Below are 22413 nucleotides of genomic sequence, written 5' to 3'. Positions count from 1 at the left end.
AAGGTCAGCTCCCAGACTGCTACGCTGGGCATCACAAAATGGGGAAGAGATGGCCAGCCCTCTGTGGAGATAGAGGTGGTTAGGGACTATTTAAAAAAGCTGGACGTGCACAAGTCCATGGGGCCGGACGAGTTGCATCCGAGAGTGCTGAAGGAATTGGCGGCTGTGATTGCAGAGCCATTGGCCATTATCTTTGAAAACTCGTGGCGAACCGGGGAAGTCCCGGATGACTGGAAAAAGGCTAATGTAGTGCCAATCTTTAAAAAAGGGAAGAAGGAGGATCCTGGGAACTACAGGCCAGTCAGCCTCACTTCAGTCCCTGGAAAAATCATGGAGCAGGTCCTCAAAGAATCAATCCTGAAGCACTTGCATGAGAGGAAAGTGATCAGGAACAGCCAGCATGGATTCACCAAGGGAAGGTCATGCCTGACTAATCTAATCGCCTTTTATGATGAGATTACTGGTTCTGTGGATGAAGGGAAAGCAGTGGATGTATTGTTTCTTGACTTTAGCAAAGCTTTTGACACGGTCTCCCACAGTATTCTTGTCAGCAAGTTAAAGAAGTATGGGCTGGATGAATGCACTACAAGGTGGGTAGAAAGCTGGCTAGATTGTCGGGCTCAACGGGTAGTGATCAATGGCTCCATATCTAGTTGGCAGCCGGTATCAAGTGGAGTACCCCAAGGGTCGGTCCTGGGGCCGGTTTTGTTCAATATCTTCATAAATGATCTGGAGGATGGTGTGGATTGCACTCTCAGCAAATTTGCGGATGATACTAAACTGGGAGGAGTGGTAGATACGCTGGAGGGGAGGGATAGGATACAGAAAGACCTAGACAAATTGGAGGATTGGGCCAAAAGAAATCTGATGAGGTTCAATAAGGATAAGTGCAGGGTCCTGCAATTAGGACGGAAGAACCCAATGCACAGCTACAGACTAGGGACCGAATGGCTAGGCAGCAGTTCTGCGGAAAAGGACCTAGGGGTGACAGTGGACGAGAAGCTGGATATGAGTCAGCAGTGTGCCCTTGTTGCCAAGAAGGCCAATGGCATTTTGGGATGTATAAGTAGGGGCATAGCGAGCAGATCGAGGGACGTGATCGTTCCCCTCTATTCGACATTGGTGAGGCCTCATCTGGAGTACTGTGTCCAGTTTTGGGCCCCACACTTCAAGAAGGATGTGGATAAATTGGAGAGAGTCCAGCGAAGGGCAACAAAAATGATTAGGGGACTGGAACACATGAGTTATGATGAGAGGCTGAGGGAGCTGGGATTGTTTAGCCAGCAGAAGAGAAGAATGAGGGGGGATTTGATAGCTGCTTTCAACTACCTGAAAGGGGGTTCCAAAGAGGATGGCTCTAGACTGTTCTCAATGGTAGCAGATGACAGAACGAGGAGTAATGGTCTCAAGTTGCAGTGGGGGAGGTTTAGATTGGATATTAGGAAAAACTTTTTCACTAAGAGGGTGGTGAAACACTGGAATGCGTTACCTAGGGAGGTGGTAGAATCTCCTTCCTTAGAGGTTTTTAAGGTCAGGCTTGACAAAGCCCTGGCTGGGATGATTTAACTGGGAATTGGTCCTGCTTTGAGCAGGGTGTTGGACTAGATGACCTTCTGGGGTCCCTTCCAACCCTGATATTCTATGATTCTAAGAAATAAAGAAAAGGCCACTTAAAGTCTCCACACATTCCAAACCATAAATGAATGGCCTCCTGTTCTTTATTCCCAGTTCTCTTTGTTTATATTTCTATTTAACACTTTGAATAAGTCTGTGTTAAAACACTACACTAATAAAGTTGGAAACAAGATTTAACGCTCCAAAAATGTCTTAAAATATACTTAGTATCAAAACAGAGCTCTCAATTTGTGACACAGAATAAGCTACACATTGACAGAGAAACCTACACAAATAATACTAAAAGGAACAAACTTTTCCCACATAAAGAAGCTACAATTAAATTTGGACAGCAAAATGAGACCATAAACCCAAGTGTCTGCAAAATAAACGTCTCCAAAACTGTTTTGGAGAATTTATCATCTTTCAGCAAACACTATTGGTCCCAACACAGCCACTAATGCATCTCTTAATGTGCAAAGGAATTAATTAATTTAAGAAGTAATCTCACAACATTCCTTAATTCATAAATTAAACAACCCGTGTTTTAGCCATCCAGAGAACAATAAAACTTTAAGGCCAAACCTCATTTTATGACATTGCTGTAAAAAAGTAAGGAGTTCAAAGGCTTTCTGAAAGGAAGTAGCCATTATGGAAATATATATTGGGTGTGTGTGTGTGTGTGTGTGTGTGTGTGTGTGTGTGTGTGTGTGTATACACACATACACACACATTTTTACTAACATATTTTAGAGGTTTTGGTGTATAAAATTTAGTGTATGCACATATATTAGTAAATCTAGATATGCTGTTTTAACAATTACTAAGTTATAGTAGAAGACATTAACATGTGACAGTATCGTAGTCACATGAACACATTAGTATTATGATAAATCAGAACTGGCATATGAATTTTATTCTTATTTCACAGCACCTATAAATGATCAGATCTCAAAGTTTCGCTTCTGCCTCATGTGTTTTTCCCTGGACATCCACATACTATGTGATGACAGGCAATAGAAAGTGGAATATGATATTAGTATAAAATAATTTTAACCAGGCTGCAAGACGTATCAGTCACATTGGATTTTTATTATTCAATTTAAGCCAAAAGTTAAAGAGTTTATAACATAACAGACTAATTATTGTATGCACTATTATTAAGGCTAAGAGTCTGTCATGGATTCCATTACTTTCCGTGACCTCCATGACTTCTATAGTGGCTGGTGCTGGCTCAAGGGCTGCCTGAGCTGGGCAGCCGCAGGGCCAGCAGCAGCAATTTGGGTGTGTGGGAGAGTGCTCAGGGCTAGGGGCAGGGGGCGGAGGACTGCAGGGGGCGGAGGACTGCAGGGGGCGCTTACCTTAGGGTGAGGGACTCCCCAGTTCTCACTGGCATGGCTCCCTTGCAGCTCCTAGGCAGCGGAGGGGTCTCCGCACCATGCGCTGCCTGAGCCCACAGCCAGCACTTGTGGCAGAAGCAGCGGAGCCCCTGTATGGCCCCTGCCTCCGTCGCCTAGGAGCTGCAGGGACATGAACAGAGTAGGAAGCCCCTGCCAGCCCCACCAACCCCTCCCCCCAGCACCAGCAGGAGTCCCAGGCCACCCCGCCCAGCACCCACAGCACCCCCGGATCGCCTCCACCCATCCAAGTTTTAGTCAGGGTGGGTATTTTTAGTAAAAGTCATGGACAGGTCACAGGTCCATGAATTTTTGTTTACGGCCCGTGACCTGTCCATGACTACCAAAAATACCCATGACTAAAACATAGCCTTAACTATTATTCGCTTACTGTTTTAAAAAAATATAAAATGGTTTGCATAACTTATTTTCTGCAATTTGGCTGCACTAGTACAAACTACTGAGGTAGCAGTAACACCCTGTTTTTCCCCCACAGAACAAAATTAGGGTTTCCACAGTTTTGGAACCTACTAGCACACCATAACAATGAACCTGCAAGCTGAACTATAACTGAGCTGAAGTTCAGGCTAATGCTATATTCCTTCTGAGAGGCACATCACACACAGAGATAGCTCTGACAGACTGCAGACTCTAGTCAATATAAGAGAGACAGCTTAATAATGATAAAAGCTGCCAGGTAATTTGTTATTGTTCTTGTCTTTTTCTTTCACCCAAGAGTTCTGAAGGAGCTCTGATATGGAATTGTAGAACCCATCACTTAAATTAGCCTCTGTATGAAATGATTGGAAGATAGCTAATGTAATACCAATTTTTATAAAAGCCTCCAGAGGGGATCCTGGCAACTACAGGCTATTAATCCTAACTGCAGTACCAGGCAAACTGATGGAAACCTATACTTAAGTACAGAATTACCAGATACATAGATGAACACAATATGTGGAAAAACAGTCAACATGGCTTTTGCAAAGGGAAATCTTTTAGAATTCTTTAAGGGGGAGGGGGGTGTCAACAAGCATGTGGACAAGGGTGATCCAGTGCGTACAGTATACTTAGATTTTCAAAAAGCCTTTGACAAGTCCCGCTCCAAAGGATTCTAAGCAAAGTAAGCAATCATGGGATAAAATGGAAGGTTGTCTCATGGATCAGTAAATGGTTAAAAGACAGGGAACAAAGGGCAGGAATAAATCAGCAGCTTTACAGTGGAGAGAGGTTAATAGTGGAGTCCCTGAAGGATCTGTCCTGGGACCAAAGCTATTCAATACAGTCATAAATGGAAAAAAGGGATAAACAGTGAGGTGGCAAAGTTTTCTCAAAATACAAAATTATTCAAAATAATTAAGTTTAAAGCTAAATGTGAAGAGTTACAAAGGGATCACGCTACACTGAGTGATTGGGCAACAAAATGGCAGATGAAATTCAGTGTTGAAAAAGCTAAGTAATGCACGTTGGAAAACTAAACCCAACTACACATACAAAATGATAGGCTCTAAATTAGGTGTTACCACTCAAAAAAAAGATCTTGGAGTAATCGTGGACAGTTCTCTGAAAATATCTGCTCAATGTGTAGCAGCAGTTAAAAAAGCTAAAAATGTTAGGAACCATTAGGAAAGGGACAGATAAGAGGACAGAAATGATAATGGCACTATATAAATGCATGATATGTCCACACCTTGAATACGGTGTGCATCTCTGATCTCCCCATCTCAAAAAAGACACATTAGAATTGGAAAAAGTACAGAGAAGGGCAACAAAAATGGTCAGGGGTATGGAACAGCTTCCATATTTGGAGAGATTAAAAAGACTTGCACTTTTCATCTTGAAAAAGAGAGGACTAAGAGTGGAGACCAATAAAATCAGGACTGGTATGTAGAAAGTGAATAAGGAAGTGTTATTTACCCCTTCACATAATACAAGAACCAATGAAATTAACAGGCAGCAGATTTAAAAAAAACAAAAACAAAAATACAGTAACTCCTCACTTAAAGTCGTCCCGGTTAACATTGTTTCATAGAATATCAGGGTTTGAAGGGACCTCAGGAGGTCATCTAGTCCAACCCCCTGCTCAAAGCAAGGCCAATCCCCAATTAAATCATCCCAGCCAGGGCTTTGGCAAGCCGGACCTTAAAAACCTCTAAGGAAGGAGATTCCACCACCTCTCTAGGTAACCCATTCCAGTGCTTCACCACCCTCCGAGTGAAAAAGTTTTTCCTAATATCCAATATCCTTGTTACGTTGCAGATCAATTAGGGAACATGCTCGTTTAAAGTTGTGCAATGCTCCCTTATAACGTCGTTCGGCAGCAGCCTGCTTTGTCCACTGCTTGCAGGAAGAGCAGCCCGTTGCAGCTAGCTGGTGGGGGCTTGGAACCAGGGTGGACAGGCAGTCCCCCCATCAGCTCCCCATTCCCCTAAGTTCCCTGGACGGGCCCAGCAGGCTATCAATTGCAGACAGTTCAGCTGTCCCTCTCCGCACTGCCATGTGCTGCTCCTGCCCTCTGCCTTGGAGCTGCTCTCCAGAACCTCCTGCTTGCCGTGTGTGGGGGGGGGGAAGAGTGTGTTTGTGTGTGGGGGGAGAGGGGCGAAGGGGGCGGGAGAGAGAAGAGAGGGACTAAAGTCAGGGTGTCCCCCTCTGTCCTGTTCCTGCACCCTGCTTACCCTTCCTTCCATGGAGCAAGGGGACACACACGACAGGGCTCAGGACGGAGGGCACTTCCTAGCAGCAGCTGCTGTCTCAGCTTGCTGATTATCTTAAAAGGGCAGTTTACTTAAGAGTGGGGTCAGCGTACTCAGCCCTGGTCTACACTACGAGTTTAGGTCGAATTTAGCAGCGTTAGTTCGATTTAACCCTGCACCTGTCCACACGACCAAACCTGTTTTGTCGACTTAAAGGGCTCTTAAAATCGATTTCTGTACTCCTCCCCGGCGAGGGGAGTAGCGCTAAAATCAACCTCGCTGGGTCGAATTTGGGGTAGTGTGGACGCAATTCGATGGTATTTGCCTCTGGGAGCTATCCCAGAGTGCTCCATTGTGACCGCTCTGGACGGCACTATCAACTCAGATGCACTGGCCAGACAGACAGGAAAAGGGCCAGGAACTTTTGAATTTCATTTCCTGTTTGGCCAGCATGGCGAGCTGATCAGCACAGGTGACCATGCAGAGCTCATCAGCACAGGTGACCATGGAGTCCCAGAACTGCAAAAGAGCTCCAGCATGGACCGAACGGGAGGTACTGGATCTGATCACCATATGGGGAGAAGAATCCGTGCAGGCAGAACTCCGTTCCAAAAGACGAAATGCCAATATATTTGCCAAAACCTCCAAGGGCATGATGGACAGAGGCTACAACAGGGACACACAGCAGTGCAGCGTGAAATTAAGGAGCGGAGGTAAGCCTACCAAAAACCAAAGGATGCAAACCGTCGCTCCGGGTCAGAGCCCTATACATGCCGCATCTATGATGAGCTGCAAGCAATTCTAGGTGGGCCCCTACCACTACCCGTGGACACCTGCAAGGGGGGAGTCTCACGCAATAGGGATGAGGATTGTGTGGATGAGGAAGATGAGGAGGAGGTGGTGGTGGTTGAGGATAGTGCACAGCAGGCAAGCGGAGAATCTCTTTTCCCCCAGCAGCCAGGAACTGTTCATCACCCTGGAGCCAATACCCTCCCAAGGCGTGCTCCCGGACCATGAAGCCAGAGAAGGCACCTCTGGTGAGTGTACCTTTGTAAATAGAATACAGGGTTTAAATGCAAGCATGTTTAATGATTAATTTGCTCTGAAGACTTTGGATGCATTCACAGCGAGTATAGCTATTGGAAAAGCCTGTTAACATGTCTGGGGATGGAGTAGAAATCCTCCAGGGACATCTCCATGAAGCTCTCCCGGAGGTACACTCTGTGTTAGCCTCAGGAGAGTGATATCATTCATGGTCACCTGGTTGAAATACAGGAAATTTGTTTAAGGGGACATTCAGAGGGTGCCTGTTTCTGCTGGGCTGTTTGCCTTTGGCTGAAAAGAAATCATCCCTGCTGTTAGCCACGCAGTGGGAAAAGGCCCGTTCATGGTGAGCTGTTCGTGTTCGGCCGACAGGGATCTTCCCTGATACTAGCCACACGGTTTGGGGGTGTGGGTGTGGGTGTGAAGAGATTATCCCAGAGAATTGGGGGAGTTCAGTTGTGCTGCACATTCACCCTAAAACAGCAGCCCCTCCTTTTAAATGGCTAACCCAACGGACTTTGTTTGATATGGGAAAGGAGGGCGCTGCTGTTTGAAACCATTCCATGTTATGAAGGTTGAAGAGGCTGAACCCTTTGCCTTACCATGACTGTCTGCAAGCCTAATTCTGTTGCCCAGCCAACTGTGTGTGATGTCTCACACCAAACCAACAGGCACTCAATGTAAGAGGCAATATGCGACCTTGTACCAAAAGCACATGTGCTATGTAATGTGAATCGCTTGATTCAGTGTGAAATAGTCTTTTCTTTGTTCTCTAAAATGTATCTTTTTAAATATTACTCCCCTTTTTCCTCCCACAGCTGCAAATATTTCTACGCTCCCCCTGTAATCTCCGTCCCAGAGGCTAGCGCAGATTAGAATGTGAAAAAAATGCACTCGCAATGAAATGTTCTCAGAGCTCATGCAGTTCTCCCACACTGAAAGAGCTCAGCAGAATGAGTGGAGGCAGAGTCCAGGAAAGCGTTAAATGAACGCGATGAGAGGAGGGAGGAGCGCAATGAGAGGAGACAGGTTGCAATGCTGAGGCTAATGGGGGAGCAAAGTGACATGCTCAGGCATCTGGTGGAGCTGCAGGAAAGGCAGCAGGAGCACAGACCGCCGCTGCAGCCCCTGTATAACTGCCTGCCCTCCTCTCCAAGTTCCATATCCTCCTCAGCCAAACGCCCAAGAACATGGGGGGGGAAGAAGGTGCTACGGACACCCAGCCACTCCACCCCAGAGGATTACCCAAGCAACAGAAGGCTAGCATTCAATAAGTTTTGAACTGTAGTGTGGCGTTGTCCTTCCCACCTCCCCTCATCCACCACCCCACCCAGTGCTTCCCTCCTCACGCACCCCTCCCAGGCTACCTTGCAAGTTTTCCCCCTATTTGTGTGATGAATTAATAACGAATGCATGATTTTGAAACAATAATGACTTTATTGCCTCTGAAAGCGGTGATCAATGGGGGGAGGTCGGTTGGCTTACAGGGAAGTAGAGTGAACCAAGGGGGTGGGTTTTCATCAAGGAGAAACAAAACAGAATTGTCACACCGTAGCCTGGCCAGTCATGAAAAGTTTTCAAAGTTTCTCTGATGCGCAGGGCGCCCAGCTATGCTCTTCTAATCACCCTAGTGTCTGGCTGTGTGTAATGGACCGCCAGGCCATCTTCCTCAACCTCCCACCCTGCTATAAATCTCTCCCCCTTACTCTCACAGATATTGTGAAGCACACAGCAGTAACAATGGGAATATTGGTTTCGCTGAGGTTTAACCTAGTCAGTAAACTGCACCAGCGAGCTTTTAAACATCCAAATGCACATTCTACCACCATTCTGCACTTGCTCAGCCTATAGTTGAACTGCTCCTTACTTCAGTCCAGGGTGCCTGTGTATGGCTTCATGAGCCAAGGCATTAAGGGGTAGGCTGGGTCCCCAAGAATAACTATAGGCATTTCAACATCCCCAACAATAATTTTCTGGTCTGGGAAGTAAGTTCCTTCCTGCAGCTGTTCAAACAGACCAGAGTTCCTGAAGATGCGAGCGCCATGCTCCTTTCCCGGCCATCCCACATTGATATAGGTGAAACGTCTCTTGTGATCCATCAGTGCATGCAGCACCATTGAAAAGTACCCCTTGCCGTTTATGTACTGGCTGCCAAGGTGGTCCGGTCCCAAGATAGGGATATGCGTTCCATCTATCGCCCCACCAGAATTTGGGAACCCCATTGCAGCAAAGCCATCCACTATGACCTGCACATTTCCCAGAGTCACTACCCTTGATAGCAGCAGCTCAGTGACTGCACTGGCTACTTGGATCATAGCAGCCCCCACAGTAGATTTGCCCACTCCAAATTGATTCCCGACTGACTGGTAGCTGTCTGGCGTTGCAAGCTTCCACAGGGCTATCGCCACTTGCTTCTCAACTGTGAGGGCTGCTCTCATCTTGGTATTCTTGCGCTTCAGGGCAGGGGAAAGCAAGTCAAAGTTCCATGGAAGTGCCCTTACGCATGCGAAAGTTTCGCAGCCACTGGGAATCATCCCAGACCTGCAACACTATGTGGTCCCACCAGTCTGTGCTTGTTTCCCAGGCCCAGAATCAGCGTTCCACAGCATGAACCTGCCCCATTACCACCATGATGTCCAAATTGCCAAGGCCTGTGCTTTGAGAGAAGTCTGTGTCCATGTCCTCATCACTATCGTGATCGTGCGGTCGTCGCCTCCTCACCTGCTTTTGCACATACTGCAGGATAACGTGCGAGGTGTTTGCAATGCTCATAACAGCAGCGATGAGCTGAGTGGGCTCCATGCTTGCTCTGGTATTGCGTCTGCAGGAGAGCAGAGCTGCAGCGGAAGCGGTGATGACGACGGATGCCACAAGTATAGATATTTATACAGAACGACAAGAGGACCTGGGAGGTGGATTCATGGCACCAGTAGAGCAGAGTTGCAGTGGAAGCTGTGGATGACGACGGTTAGCAGTCCTACTGCACTGTCTGCTGACAGCAGTACAGCGTCTGTGTGGAAAAAAGGCGCGAAACGATGGTCTGCTGTTGCTTTCATGGAGGGAGGGGCGACTGATGACACATACCCAAAACCACCTGCGACAATCTTTTTGCCTCATCAGGCATTGGGAGCTCAACCCAGAATTCCAATGGGCAGCGGAGACTGAGGGAACTGTGGCACAGCTACCCACAGTGCAACACTCCGAAAGTTGACGCTAGCCACGGTAGTGAGGATGCACTTTGCCGACTTAATGCGCTTAGTGTGGACATATGCAATCAACTGTATAAAATAGATTTCTAAAAATCTACTTCTATAAGATCGATCTAATTTCATAGTGTAGACATACCCTCAAAGGAGCAATGCACATTTCTCTCTCTCTCACACAGACATACACACGGTGTGTGTCTGTCTGCCATGCTGTCTCCCCTCTCTCCATTCATAGAATTATAGAATACCAGGGTTGGAAGTGACCTCAGGAGGTCATCTAGTCCAACCCCCTGCTTAAAGCAGGACCAATCCCCAATTTTTGCCCCAGATCCCAAATGGCCCCCTCAAGGATTGAACTCACAACCTTGGGTTTAGCAGGCCAATGCTCAAACCCCTGAGCTCGTGCTGCCTTGTAGAGTGTGAGGCTACATTAACAACGAGTTAACCCTTGAGGGCTCAGCCAACTGCTAGTTCATCATTTAGCAGTAAAGCATCCCCTGGGAAATATCCAACCCTCTGACTTCACCACCTCAACCAAGGTTCACAATCATTGCGGTGTACCAGTATTAAATTGTTTGTTTAAAACTTATACTGTGTGTGTGTAGTCTTGTCTTGTGAAAAAAAATTCCCTGGAACTTAACCTCCCTTATTTACATTAATTCTTATGGGGAAATTGGATTCGCTTAACATCATTTTGCTTAAAGTCGCATTTTTCAGGACCATAACTACAATGTTAAACGAGGAGTTACTGTACTTCTTTACACAACGTACAGTCAACCTGTGGATCTTGTTGCCAGGGGATGTTGTGAAGGTCAAAAGGGTAACTGCATTCAAAAAAGAATTGGATAAGTTCATGGAGGATAGATCCATCAATAGCATTAGCCAGGATAGTCAGGGACACAATTCCATGCTCTGGGTGTCTCGAAGGGCAGGTCTACACTACAACTTTACATTGGCGCTGCTGTAGTGGTGGTGTGTCTGGTGAAGACGCCCCATGCTGACAGGAGACAGATTTCCCATCTGCTTAATAAGTCAACCTCCACAAGAGGCAGTAGCTATACTGGAAAGAGAAATTCTCCTGTCAACATAGGGCTGTCTACATGCAGGGTTAAGGTCAGTATCACTGAGGGTTGTGGATTTTTCCCACCCCTGAGCGATGTAGTTACACTGGAGTAAGTATGTAGCGTAGACCAAGCCTACACCTTTGACTGCCAGAAGCTGAGAGTGGATAACAGTGGATGGATCACTCAATAAATAGCCCTGTTCTGTTCATTCCCTTTGAAGCATCTGGCACCAGCCACTGCTGGAAGGGAGGATGCTGGGCTGGATGGACCATTGGTCTGACCCAGTGTGGCCAATCTCATGTTCCTTTGTAACTGGGATCTGGGGCTGCTGGAGGGAACTTTTCTTAGGTTCCTTTGTCATGTGTTTAGTAACTAGTTTTTATTTTTTCAACCGGCAAAATACCAAACACACTCATCTTCTATCAAAATAAAAAAAATAAAAATAAAAAATTGGAGCCCTCTAGCATAGGATTTCTCAACCTATGGGTCAAGAACCAAAATGGGGTCACCAGAATGTTTCAAAGGATCATGTGGCAGCTCCTTTACCATGGGACTAGCTGGACTTGCCTCCCTGCTCCCGGCATTACAAATCTATGGGAATCCAAGCGCCACACTCATTTAGCCCACTTGTCATGACGACAGGAGTCCAGGTAGGCCAAATTTTAATGAGTAGGACCGCAACCCTATGAGCCAGATCACAATTCCACTCTCACAAGTCCAGCCAGGAGGACAGGGCCAGACCCGAGAAGCACTGCAATCCTGGAGTTTGCAATGCCTGGAGCAGAGAGCCACACCCAGCCAGCCCCACAGCACAGGAGCCATAGGATCTGCCATTGTAGAGTGAGTGCCAGGCAGGACCCAACCCCCACTGGAGGGCAGGATCCGACCAAAACCACCCCCAGACTATTTACTGGTTCTCAACAGGCCATAAACATTTACAAATGGCTCATGAGCCCCAAAAGGTTGAAAACCACTGCATATTGTGTTTCAGAAACCACCAAACATGACCACATGAACAATATGTAGATATAACTAGGCCTCACACATTGCATATTCAATAAACAGTTACTTTTGTAGGTTAGTTTTTCTTTCAAAGACCAAAACAGTTATTACGATAGGTATTCCCTCTCAGTGGAACTTTGTCAAACAAAAGTTACCAGGTAAGAAACCCTGAAACTTGGCTGTCATTGTGCAAAATGAGAAGATCCAAATACCAGTTCCTTACTTATCCCTACCCAAAGAGGCAGACAGACATCCAGGAAAGGAAGACAATTCTTCCAGGCAGCATGGTTGGAAAAAACCCATTCTAGTGCCAACAGAAACAATATTCCAACAAAAAGGCATCAATACAACAGGAATTTTTCAACATAGTCTTACCTCTGTGGCAAACTGAAGGACATTTGTGATTTCTACACCCTAAAGTCCGTCCGCAGAGTTGATCACAAGGTGGACAGTTTCCAGAACAACACTATAAAATAAAAAAAACAACAAAACTTTCCACGGAACTGGCTATTTTATAATTTCCAACATGACATCTTCTTACAATGCCATTCATATGAGAGACAGTAGAAGTACAGAAACTGAGCGCTTGTAATAAAAGATGACACTTTCAAATGACTTTCTAATGTCATTTCAATACATTAGCAAGATACAGATCTTCTAGTAAAAAAAGCCCACACACCTATTAAGATGAATATCTAGAATACTTTTGCACATGGCTGACTTGTGAAGTCATTTTAGACTTAATTACTGCACAGTTTGTGTGATTGATTGTCATTAGCCTGGGTCTCCCGCAGCACTCTCCAAGATCTGTTTTTCCACCATCTCTGTGCCTGCAGCATGGGAATACTGCTTACACTCCTGTGGGATTTGTGGTCCATTCACTGTGCTTATTCTCAAGTGTGTAATACTATCCGTTCTGCCCAGTACACATGTATCAAGCAGAACAAGTGAATGGACTCCAGGGTAGGAGACAGAAATCGCTCCCCCTGTGAAAGAACTGAAGAAAGAACGGATAGGGATTAGCAAAAGGAACTTGGGCTTTTTTTTTTTGTTCAGCTGAAAAATGGCAACTCTTTGTTCTCTTCACTGTACCGAAATTTTTAAAATGCTTCAAGAGTGTGCCAGTCAAAACTAAGAGGTTTCAGAGTAACAGCCGTGTTAGTCTGTATTCGCAAAAAGAAAAGGAGTACTTGTGGCACCTTAGAGACTAACCAATTTATTTGAGCATGAGCTTTCGTGAGCTACAGCTCACTTCATCGGATGCATACCGTGGAAACTGCAGAATGCATCCAATGAAGTGAGCTGTAGCTCACGAAAGCTCATGCTCAAATAAATTGGTTAGTCTCTAAGGTGCCACAAGTCCTCCTTTTCTTTTAGTCAAAACTAAAAACCAGTTATCTTTACCTCAGTGTGACAAATCCAAATTTTTAAAAAGTAACTCAAATGAAAAAGATTTTCAAATTTTGCCTGACGGATCTCTTTTTAATTGGGCTCAAATACCCAAATGTGTAATTGGTACACATTAGCTGTTCCATGTTCTCCCACCCACATCATCTTAAAAAATGTCAATACTAAAATACCTCTTCTATTTCTGAAATATTTACTTTTAACATTTAGAGGATAACTAGTCAAAGGTAGGAAAAGGGCCCAAAGGAACTGGAACTCCCTGCTAACTACAACATTTCTTGTTCTTCGTCTTTAGAGAAAGAAGAGAATTACTAGGTCACCTAGTCTACCCCACTGAAAATTCAAGATTGCTCCTTACAATACATTTACTTGTGCTTTGTCTAGTCTAGTTTTTAAAACTGAACTGCAGAGCTGAAAAATGTCTGTACCTTCGTCATTTATGATGCATATAGATAATCTTAAAATTTTTCTTTTACTTTGAGGAATGAAGGTTGTTTGTCTTTTACATTAGAAGTAAAGACTCAGCATCTCATCTCCTCTTCGTTGGGAGAATGAAGGAAGGGGAAGGCTGCAGCTCAGATGACAACTTTGTGTGACATTATTCCGGTCCCTCAATAAAAAGAGGAATTAACCCCTGATATTTCAAGTGTTAGAAAAAAGTTTTGAAGTGTCTGAGGCAGCCTTTGTATAGCATAAAATAGCAGTGCAGACAGTAATTTTGCTCAGCAGACCATCTTTAAAATAAGTGTGCTTGAAATAAAAAACAACACAAACACCAGCTTGTAGACTCAGAGTCAGAAACTCCACCTTCCTATGTTTGTCTAAAACCTCACAGATTCTGGATACTACAATACTACTACTAAGACTGCTGAAAAGAAACCCATAAACCAAAATCAAGCCAGAAATTCACCCATACAACTCAAAAACATATAGTCAATCTGGTCATTTTCGTTAAAAATGACTGGTTGGGTCACTGAGATTTCTGAGGACATCTGATAGGCAAGCTACCAAAAAAGGGAAAAAAATAAAGACTGCTTCTTCTCCTCTCTAATATCCTATGGCTCCCTTACTGCATTCAAGGACATTCTTAAGGATGACAAAGAACAAATAATGAACAGGAAAAGATACAATTTCAGACCCCTTACAGCTTTCCTCAGGTTCCACTTCTGAATGTTGCTCTTTCCAAATATGAATGATACAATGGGGGTAGAGTTACACTTATTTGCAGCAGTCAAATCTTTAAAAAGAGTCAGTTCCCATTTGGGCTGAGGTGTTTGCCTTGGCATACAGAGGAACATTGGGAGTTTTAGTTATAATAATGAAGCAAGCAATCAAGCAAAAAGCAACTTGGAGCCTCTTGACCGACTATTAGTGCTCTCTCTACATACAAAACTGGAAATTATGCTTCTATGCATATTTAATTTGGCCTCATGGATCTACATATAGCAAATATAAGAAAGGAGAATTTTGAGAAACGGACTGCCTAAACTGATTTTTATAATCAAATTCTAGTACCCCAGCCGCTTAGTGCCGCACCCGCATACCCTGAACACAAAATGTCAGGAGCTATGAATCTCTCTAATGGATGATCTGATGTATAAGTGTACTCCAACTGCAACAATGATTATATTTGGGAGTTTTCATGTTTAAGTTTACTAGATATGAAATTATTTCAGAGTTGAGCACAGACTAAAACTTCTACAGCAAATTTTTGTGGTAATGCCGCCACATGAGCATACTATTCAACTCATACTGTAGATTTTTTCCATTGTGAAACTTCGTAATACCTAAACCACACTAAAATTGTAAACAAATAAAATTCTCTGAATGATCTCTGACCATTTCATTACTAAATGTGTATTTTACCCACCAATATTAAAATCTATAACACCAGCACTGCTGGTGTTCTTATAGATTTTAATATTGGTGGGCTAGGTACACATTCTGTACCTACTAACATGTTACAGAAGAGCCGAGAGATACGCTACAAAAGAAAAATCATTAAGTATGCTGTACACTTTCACTACACACACGCCCCTCATTCTTTTCAGACATGAGCTCTTCCTTTATGTTAACAAAAGGAATACAGCTGGGTTGAGGTTTAGATAGGCTGCTACCCTGTTCTTTAATATGCAAAGAGGCTTGTGGGGGAGGTGGGAAGGATATTATTTCTATTAACATTTAGATGAAGATTTTCTAAGTCACAAAAGGTAGTTTAGGCACTGAAGTCCCAATGAAAGCAAAAGCTGATCTACTTGGCGACTAGCTCCCTTAAAGCTGAGTAAGCTGCAAAAATCTACTAGGTACCCTCTAAAGACAACTTGCCAACAAATTAGCCCCTCAGGTCAACAAGAGAAACTTTTTGCAAAGGCTATAGATGTTCTGAGACTTTTGAACAACTTTACCGTCAATTTAAACCTTCAAAAACATATGCTGAAATAGAAGGGGAAAGTTATTTCAGAAAAACGGAGATAGTTAATATCAAAATATATTCCCAGCAGCATAGCTAAAGCAACCTGTGTTCTTCGGTTTTGGAATTTGCCACAGAAACTACCCTATGCTGCAGATTGAGCTTTTATTTATTAATTAGCTAGCCCTTACAGTTGAAAGAAAGCCTTCCAAATGTAAAACAAAGGTATGTTGATGCAATGCTACATTTGTACAACAATATAAAATTGGACCAAAAACTGAAAGAGAGCCACATTTAGAACTTTAATGATTGCTGTGTAAGTGTACTGTTAATACACATTTTAACACTCACCTTTCTCTTACATTGGTGCTTCTGGCAATCACGAATTTTAGTACACTTTGTCTCACACAGATACGGTTTATGACACGGCATGCGTTTAGTATGCTTTCCACAACGACACTGCTTTTCAACTTCCTGGGGTGGGGGGGAGGGGGAAAAATGACGACATTATAGTTGGAAGCTAAAAAGAGTTTTCTACTAAGAACCATAAGGCAAACTGACTAATTTTATTACAGTATCACCCAGAGACTGCATTATGTTAGGCACCATAGAAACATATAAGGACACTGTCTCTGCTCAGCTTACAACCCAAAAAGACAAATGACTCAAAGATGTGAGCAAAGGGGATACAAATATACACAGTTTATGTATAAGTTAAATAAACAAGCTTATCTGACCCTCTTTCCAACTACCATACATTAGCTAGTATCCCACAGGCATTGTAGCTGAGTTTATCTGAAGGCGATAATGGAAAGAGGATGGGGAGTAGATCAATTGAAGATCAATTGAGAGAGCATTCCATACATAAAAAGACAGAGTGAAAGACCCCAGCACCCAAACAGAGGATATAGTCCCAACAGATTCTTTCCCGATGCCACGACTTTTAAGCTTAATTCAAGGAATGCAATTCAACATAATCATCTATGACTAAGAGGCAGAACTGAATATTCTTTGAAAACCACAATGTGGGCCTTATGGTCTCTAGTTGCAGCAAAATGCCATGCACAGAACTATGGCACTGAGCTCAATACACAAATCACTTCCATGCTCTCTGAGCTGTAGTGCTGCACACACACACATCAAGGGAGGGTAAATTAGTCCCTTGGAATGCCCTCAACTCATGTGCTTCTGCTAGACCAGAAGTAACATCAAGTGGCTCTGAGTGAGCCATGTCCAATTAGCCTTATCATAGACAGTACAGTTGTTGGGAAGGCATGCCTTCAATGGCAAGTTGGAGGGAAACCTCCTTCCAAATTGCCATAAAGTGTTTTCAAGCCAACTTATCACTAGAATTCTAAACGGAACCACAGATCTCCAGGTTGTGCCAAAAATAAAAGGGACAACATACATCCATCTTAGGTACTTATATAGCCTCCATTACTATAGTATCTGAGCACCTCACAATCTTTTCATGTATTCATCCTCACAAGCCTCCAGGGTAATACTATTATTCACAATTTACAGATAGGAAATTGAGGCAGACAGACTAAGTGACTTGCACAAAGTCAGTGGTGGAGCAGGGAACTGAACCTGGGTCCCTAGTACTCAAGCCAATGCCCTAACCACTAGACAGTCCTTCCTCTCGGTCATGTTAATTAAAACTTTACTATTACGAATAGCTAGTTTTAAAAAAAATTCATTTTATTAACTTGTGTCTTTTATGCAGCTCGTTTTTCACATTTAACTCAGCTTGGACTAAAATAAGAAGTCAGTTTGACTTCTACATTCTCATATCTTGGGAAAAATTTTATTTGGGTTAACACTCCCAGGGAATGCCTAAAAAAAGAATTCAATACTGGAAACTTACAAAAAATAAAGCCTTTTCGCCACCCACATATTTTAAAATTTTGGCCTAAAAAAGTTCTCAGCATCACTTTAGCAATGTTAGTAGCCTATATTCCTTTTCATATGGTGGACGATGTACATTACCCACACAGGGACTTCCAGTTAAGTTTGCTCAACTACCAGTTCAAACTTGCCTTTAACATGGCCTTTAGAAACTGGTTAGGTCAAGACAGGGTGTAATGCATTTTTCTGAACACATTTACCCCAAGAATCTTGTCTTAGATGGGTGCTTTTAGTGACAGATATGCCAGATTCTTAGGAGGCAAAAAACCTTTATTAGAGTTACAAAGTATTTAAAAGCCACATGCTGGAAGAGATTAAAACTAACCTGTCTACAAATTTCACAGGGACCTCGATGACAACGCTGCGAACACCTATGGATTCCACATTCAAGAACTTTGTCACAACTATCTCCACAAGTAGGTACATCTTCCGTACAGGGCAAAAAAAACACTAAAAGAAAAAAGACAGCACATGTACTAAAGAAAACACAAAGATACATCTAGATATGCAGTTGACAATTTGACTTGTATTTTCTAGCTTCACCCTCTCATTTTTAAAGAAACTCTACAGAAAATATATACAAATATATTGAATTAAGTTAGTACCTCTATCATAAAATCATAGTTAAATTAAGTAATATCAAACTTGTAAAGAATCAAGCAAGAAAGTTACATAAAACTTGCAGCTTTCATTGCTTATTGGAACCTGCTAAGTAACTGCACTGCAGAAGTAAGCCGTTGACCATCACTACCGTAAAAAACATTTATAAACCTGAGCTACATTCTCCTGTAAATTCAACTAGTTGGGGAATGTTTGAATCCTATTACAGCAAACAGATGTGCTTCAATGAGAGAAAAAAAATCCTTACTTGATTTCTCACACGGACAGGGCCTTTTCCCAGATCGAGGACATTCGCCACAGGGACCAGAGTGACAAACTTGTTCACATGTGTGATTACCACAAGGCAAAGTTCTCCCACATACCTTAAAGAAAAAATAAAACTATAATACCTCAACAGCTGACAGTGAGCAATTTAACAAGATAAAAGGACACAAAACCCAATGGGATTGTGAAGGAGAAGGGAGTTTTTTCCCTGAGCTTTAAAAGTAGACTTAAGCTACAAATTAAAATCAGAGGTTCTGCGCTGTCTTATGAGAACGCTCATCTTTTGCTTTCCTTCAATTTAAGGTTTTTACGATCTACAGTGTCAGTTGTAGCTCTGAGCCACAAATATTGAATCATTCTTAGAAAATTGATTAAGCTTTTCATAGTTGCTACTAGTAAATAAACAAAGCACTAGAGCACATACTAAGCTGTGTTTCATACTTGCTTAAGATGGCAACAGAAGTTTCTCTCAAAAGAATCTAAAAGTTACTCAAAATGATGGGGACTGAAAGTAAAGTTTACTACTGTCATAAGCATGCAGAATTCCAACATAGTCAAAGCTGTGAATACTAATGTCAAGAGTGAACTGGACCCATGTAATGTATTCGTCTTCAAATGACCGCTGCTTAGATTTGCGTGTGTATGTTTAAAAACCACGTACCTTAAAAATTAAATAATAATAAACTCTTAACAGGGAACACTTTTCAATTTTCCAATATAGGAAGTAGCCCATTTTCTTTAAGATAAAGACAATACAAAAAGACTTCTGAAACATACCTGCTCACACTGCCAAAATGGACATGCACAAAGTCTTTCTGTTATTTGTCTACCACAGACACACCTTTGTTTACTGACTCGTGGGCAAGACTGACAATCTCCTAAAAATAAGTGATTAATATAGACTTAATTGTGAGGTGACAGAGGGAGAAGAATTACAATAATTTTTTCCTTTTAATTAGTTCATACAGGCAAGCCTCAACTCTTAGTAACTAATGCAAAACTACTCTCTGAACAATTAAGAAGATCAGGTCTACCTGGGTGACAAGGGTTCTCACAACTGTGCTGTCCACATGGCAGTTTTCGACCACATGGCAGCTGACATGACCATTCTTTGGTACTGCACCTTCTCGGCACTGGTTTAGCCTTCTTACAGTAACAGGCTATTGTGACCATCTTTGGGCAAGGAGGACAAGGACCTGAGAATGGTTAAAAGGAAACAATAAAATTAACATTTCATCACTAGCTCCATAACTCATTTTATTCTCCTTTCATTAGCGTTCAATAACTTTTACTTATAACTTTTAATAATGCAATTTCCCAAAAATATTCACTCTCTCCTATTTATTAAAGTTTTAAGTCCAGTGTCATAATTGATTTTAAGCATGATAGTTTTCATGACTAATTGTGAACAGTTAATCAATAGCATAGAAGGGACTTACCTGGGTGACAGAGCAGTAGGCATTTATGTCCACATGGAGGTCTAAATTCCCTCTCACATACTTGGCCACATGAGTGAGGTACCAGCCATGGGTCCAACTCTGGATCTTCTACCTTCCCACAGTAGCAGTAGTATCTAGTGGGAGTTTCAGAACGTTTGTACTCAAACCTACATTTTGGACTGATATGGGCAAGAAAAGAAAAAGGACAGTTTTACTAATTCTGTTCGGCAAAGCAACACAGATGTTATCAACTACACAGATTTTTGTCCACCCTGAAAAAAAGCTGTATGATTTTTTTTAAAAGTCATACATACAATCATTTTATTTAGATTTTTTTATTTTAATATTTAAATAATTTTGTTTAAAAAATAAAGCTGTTTAAAATATAAGTGTAATATAAAATACATTAAGGCCTAAATTTATAATCTCTTAACATTTAAATAAAAAAAAATATGATGAAATTAGCTTCCATCAGAAACTTTATATAGAAAAGCAGCCTTTGACTCAAAGTATCAGAGAAAACACATCTAACATTTGAGGTTAAGCTTTACAAATATGGCACAACAGGTCAGCTTAAGTAACTTAGGAGCCTGTCTCATTTCAGGAATTTACAGTCCAGTCACTTCCACTTAGGCATATTTGAAAAATCTTCCCAGGCTAAACAGAAATAATCAGTTTTATTAACCGAACTGAGTGCTTAACTATAGTCAATGAATTCATATAGTTGTAAATGTGAAATATATTTTGATAAGCACATGTATCCAAAAAATATTTAAGCTTTTGTTTAATAAAAATAAAATGTTATATGCTGTTGTGTGTTTAATTAAATTCCAGTTACCACCCTAATGCTGCTTGATACAAATCATGAGCCAAAAGTTAGTGAATGACTTATTGCTTTATTATTTTCTAACATACCAAAATGTACAATTAAGACTCTGAAAGTATTAAACTATGTAACTGCTTAATAGATGTATATAGTTATAGTGTACCCTCCTAGGTAGCAAAAAGATGTGTGAAATATAGTGTAAAGGCTCTATTTAATTGTAAATCAATGTGTTGACCTATTGAGGTCCCTTCCAGTCCTACACTTCTATGATTCTATGTTTTAATGGTTATGTTAACCAATGAGAACACACCTTTCTTTAGAAGATAATTGAAGTACAAATGGAAAAGTTGATTAAAATCAATTATTCAAATTGAGGCTTTCTACTTGCTGATTTAAAATCAACCCACACTGCTTTTCTACAACTGTTTTAGTTAAGGATATAGTTAAATTTATAATACACCAGGGTGACTGCTACATACTAATTTTTAAATGCACAATTTCACTATGACAAATTCTTCATGCTCCCAGCTCCACCATACCTTTTCCATGAAAAAGTGTAAGACTTGAGAGCATTTAGTATAGCAAACCTTGAGAATAATATTTTACACCTCAAGTAATATCCAAATACTACAATTTTATTCCAAAACAGTACCTGTAACAAAATTATTACTTCCTCTGCATAGGACCACGAATAGTGACATTAAAAACTGGGAACTCTTACTGGACTAGACTCCTAAGATATTCAAATAAAAACTTAGTGATGCTAATACATTAAAAATATAGGTCTACAAGAGATTTCAAGTTACAGCTGGGACTTGCTGTAATCAGTCCTTGAAATGAATCGGTAGACTCAGGGACCAATGACAATTCACAACCACAAGGGCTATAAATTACAGAGGGAGTTTGACTGGGAGTTCGCCTGGGGAGAGCCCACTGAGGGGAGAGCCCCTCCCACTGTGGAGAGCCCATGAGAAGCAAGTCTAAGGGGAAAAACAATTGAAGACAGTTGGCAGTTTTTCAGAGAGACATTATTAAGGGCACAAGAGCAAACTATCCCACTGCATAGGAAAGATAAGAAGTATGGCAAGAGATCACCCTGGCTTAATCAGGAGATCTTCAATGATCTAAAACTGAAAAGAGTCCTACAAAAAGTGGAAACTCGGTCAAATTACAAAGGATGAATATAAACAAATAACACAAGTATGTAGGGACAAAATTAGAAAGGCCAAGGCACAAAATGAGATCAAACTAGCTAGGGACATAAAGAGTAACAAGAAAACATTCTACAAATACATTAGAAGCAAGAGGAAAACCAAGGACAGAGTAGGCTGGGCACTCAACGACAGGAGAAAGACAATAACAGAAAATGTGGAAATAGCAGAGATGCTTAATGACTTTTGTTTCAGTTTTCACCAAGAAGCTTGGTGGCGATTGGACGTCTAACATACTGAATGCCAGTGAAAATGAGGTAGGATCAGAGTCTAAAATAGGGAAAGAACAAGTCAAAAATTACTTAGA

General features: G+C 42.1%; 1 protein-coding gene across 2 annotated transcripts in view; it reads right to left on the bottom strand.

The window, feature by feature from the left end:
• The window catches only part of NFXL1 (nuclear transcription factor, X-box binding like 1), a 91646-nt gene that overhangs the window by 54450 nt on the left and 14783 nt on the right, over positions 1-22413 (bottom strand). For both annotated transcript variants that reach the window (XM_048848390.2, XM_048848389.2), the window contains exons 5-11: positions 20070-20248; positions 19665-19826; positions 19408-19508; positions 18614-18728; positions 18071-18195; positions 16189-16311; positions 12396-12486 (exon numbers count right to left, since the gene is read on the bottom strand). In XM_048848390.2, the coding sequence (XP_048704347.2) occupies positions 12396-12486; positions 16189-16311; positions 18071-18195; positions 18614-18728; positions 19408-19508; positions 19665-19826; positions 20070-20248 (896 nt within the window). The remainder of the gene's footprint in view (positions 1-12395; positions 12487-16188; positions 16312-18070; positions 18196-18613; positions 18729-19407; positions 19509-19664; positions 19827-20069; positions 20249-22413) is intronic.

The sequence above is a fragment of the Caretta caretta genome, chromosome 4 (genome assembly GCF_965140235.1).
Source record: "Caretta caretta isolate rCarCar2 chromosome 4, rCarCar1.hap1, whole genome shotgun sequence".
NCBI lineage: Eukaryota > Metazoa > Chordata > Testudines > Cheloniidae > Caretta > Caretta caretta.
This window is presented reverse-complemented; position numbering and strand designations above follow the sequence as displayed.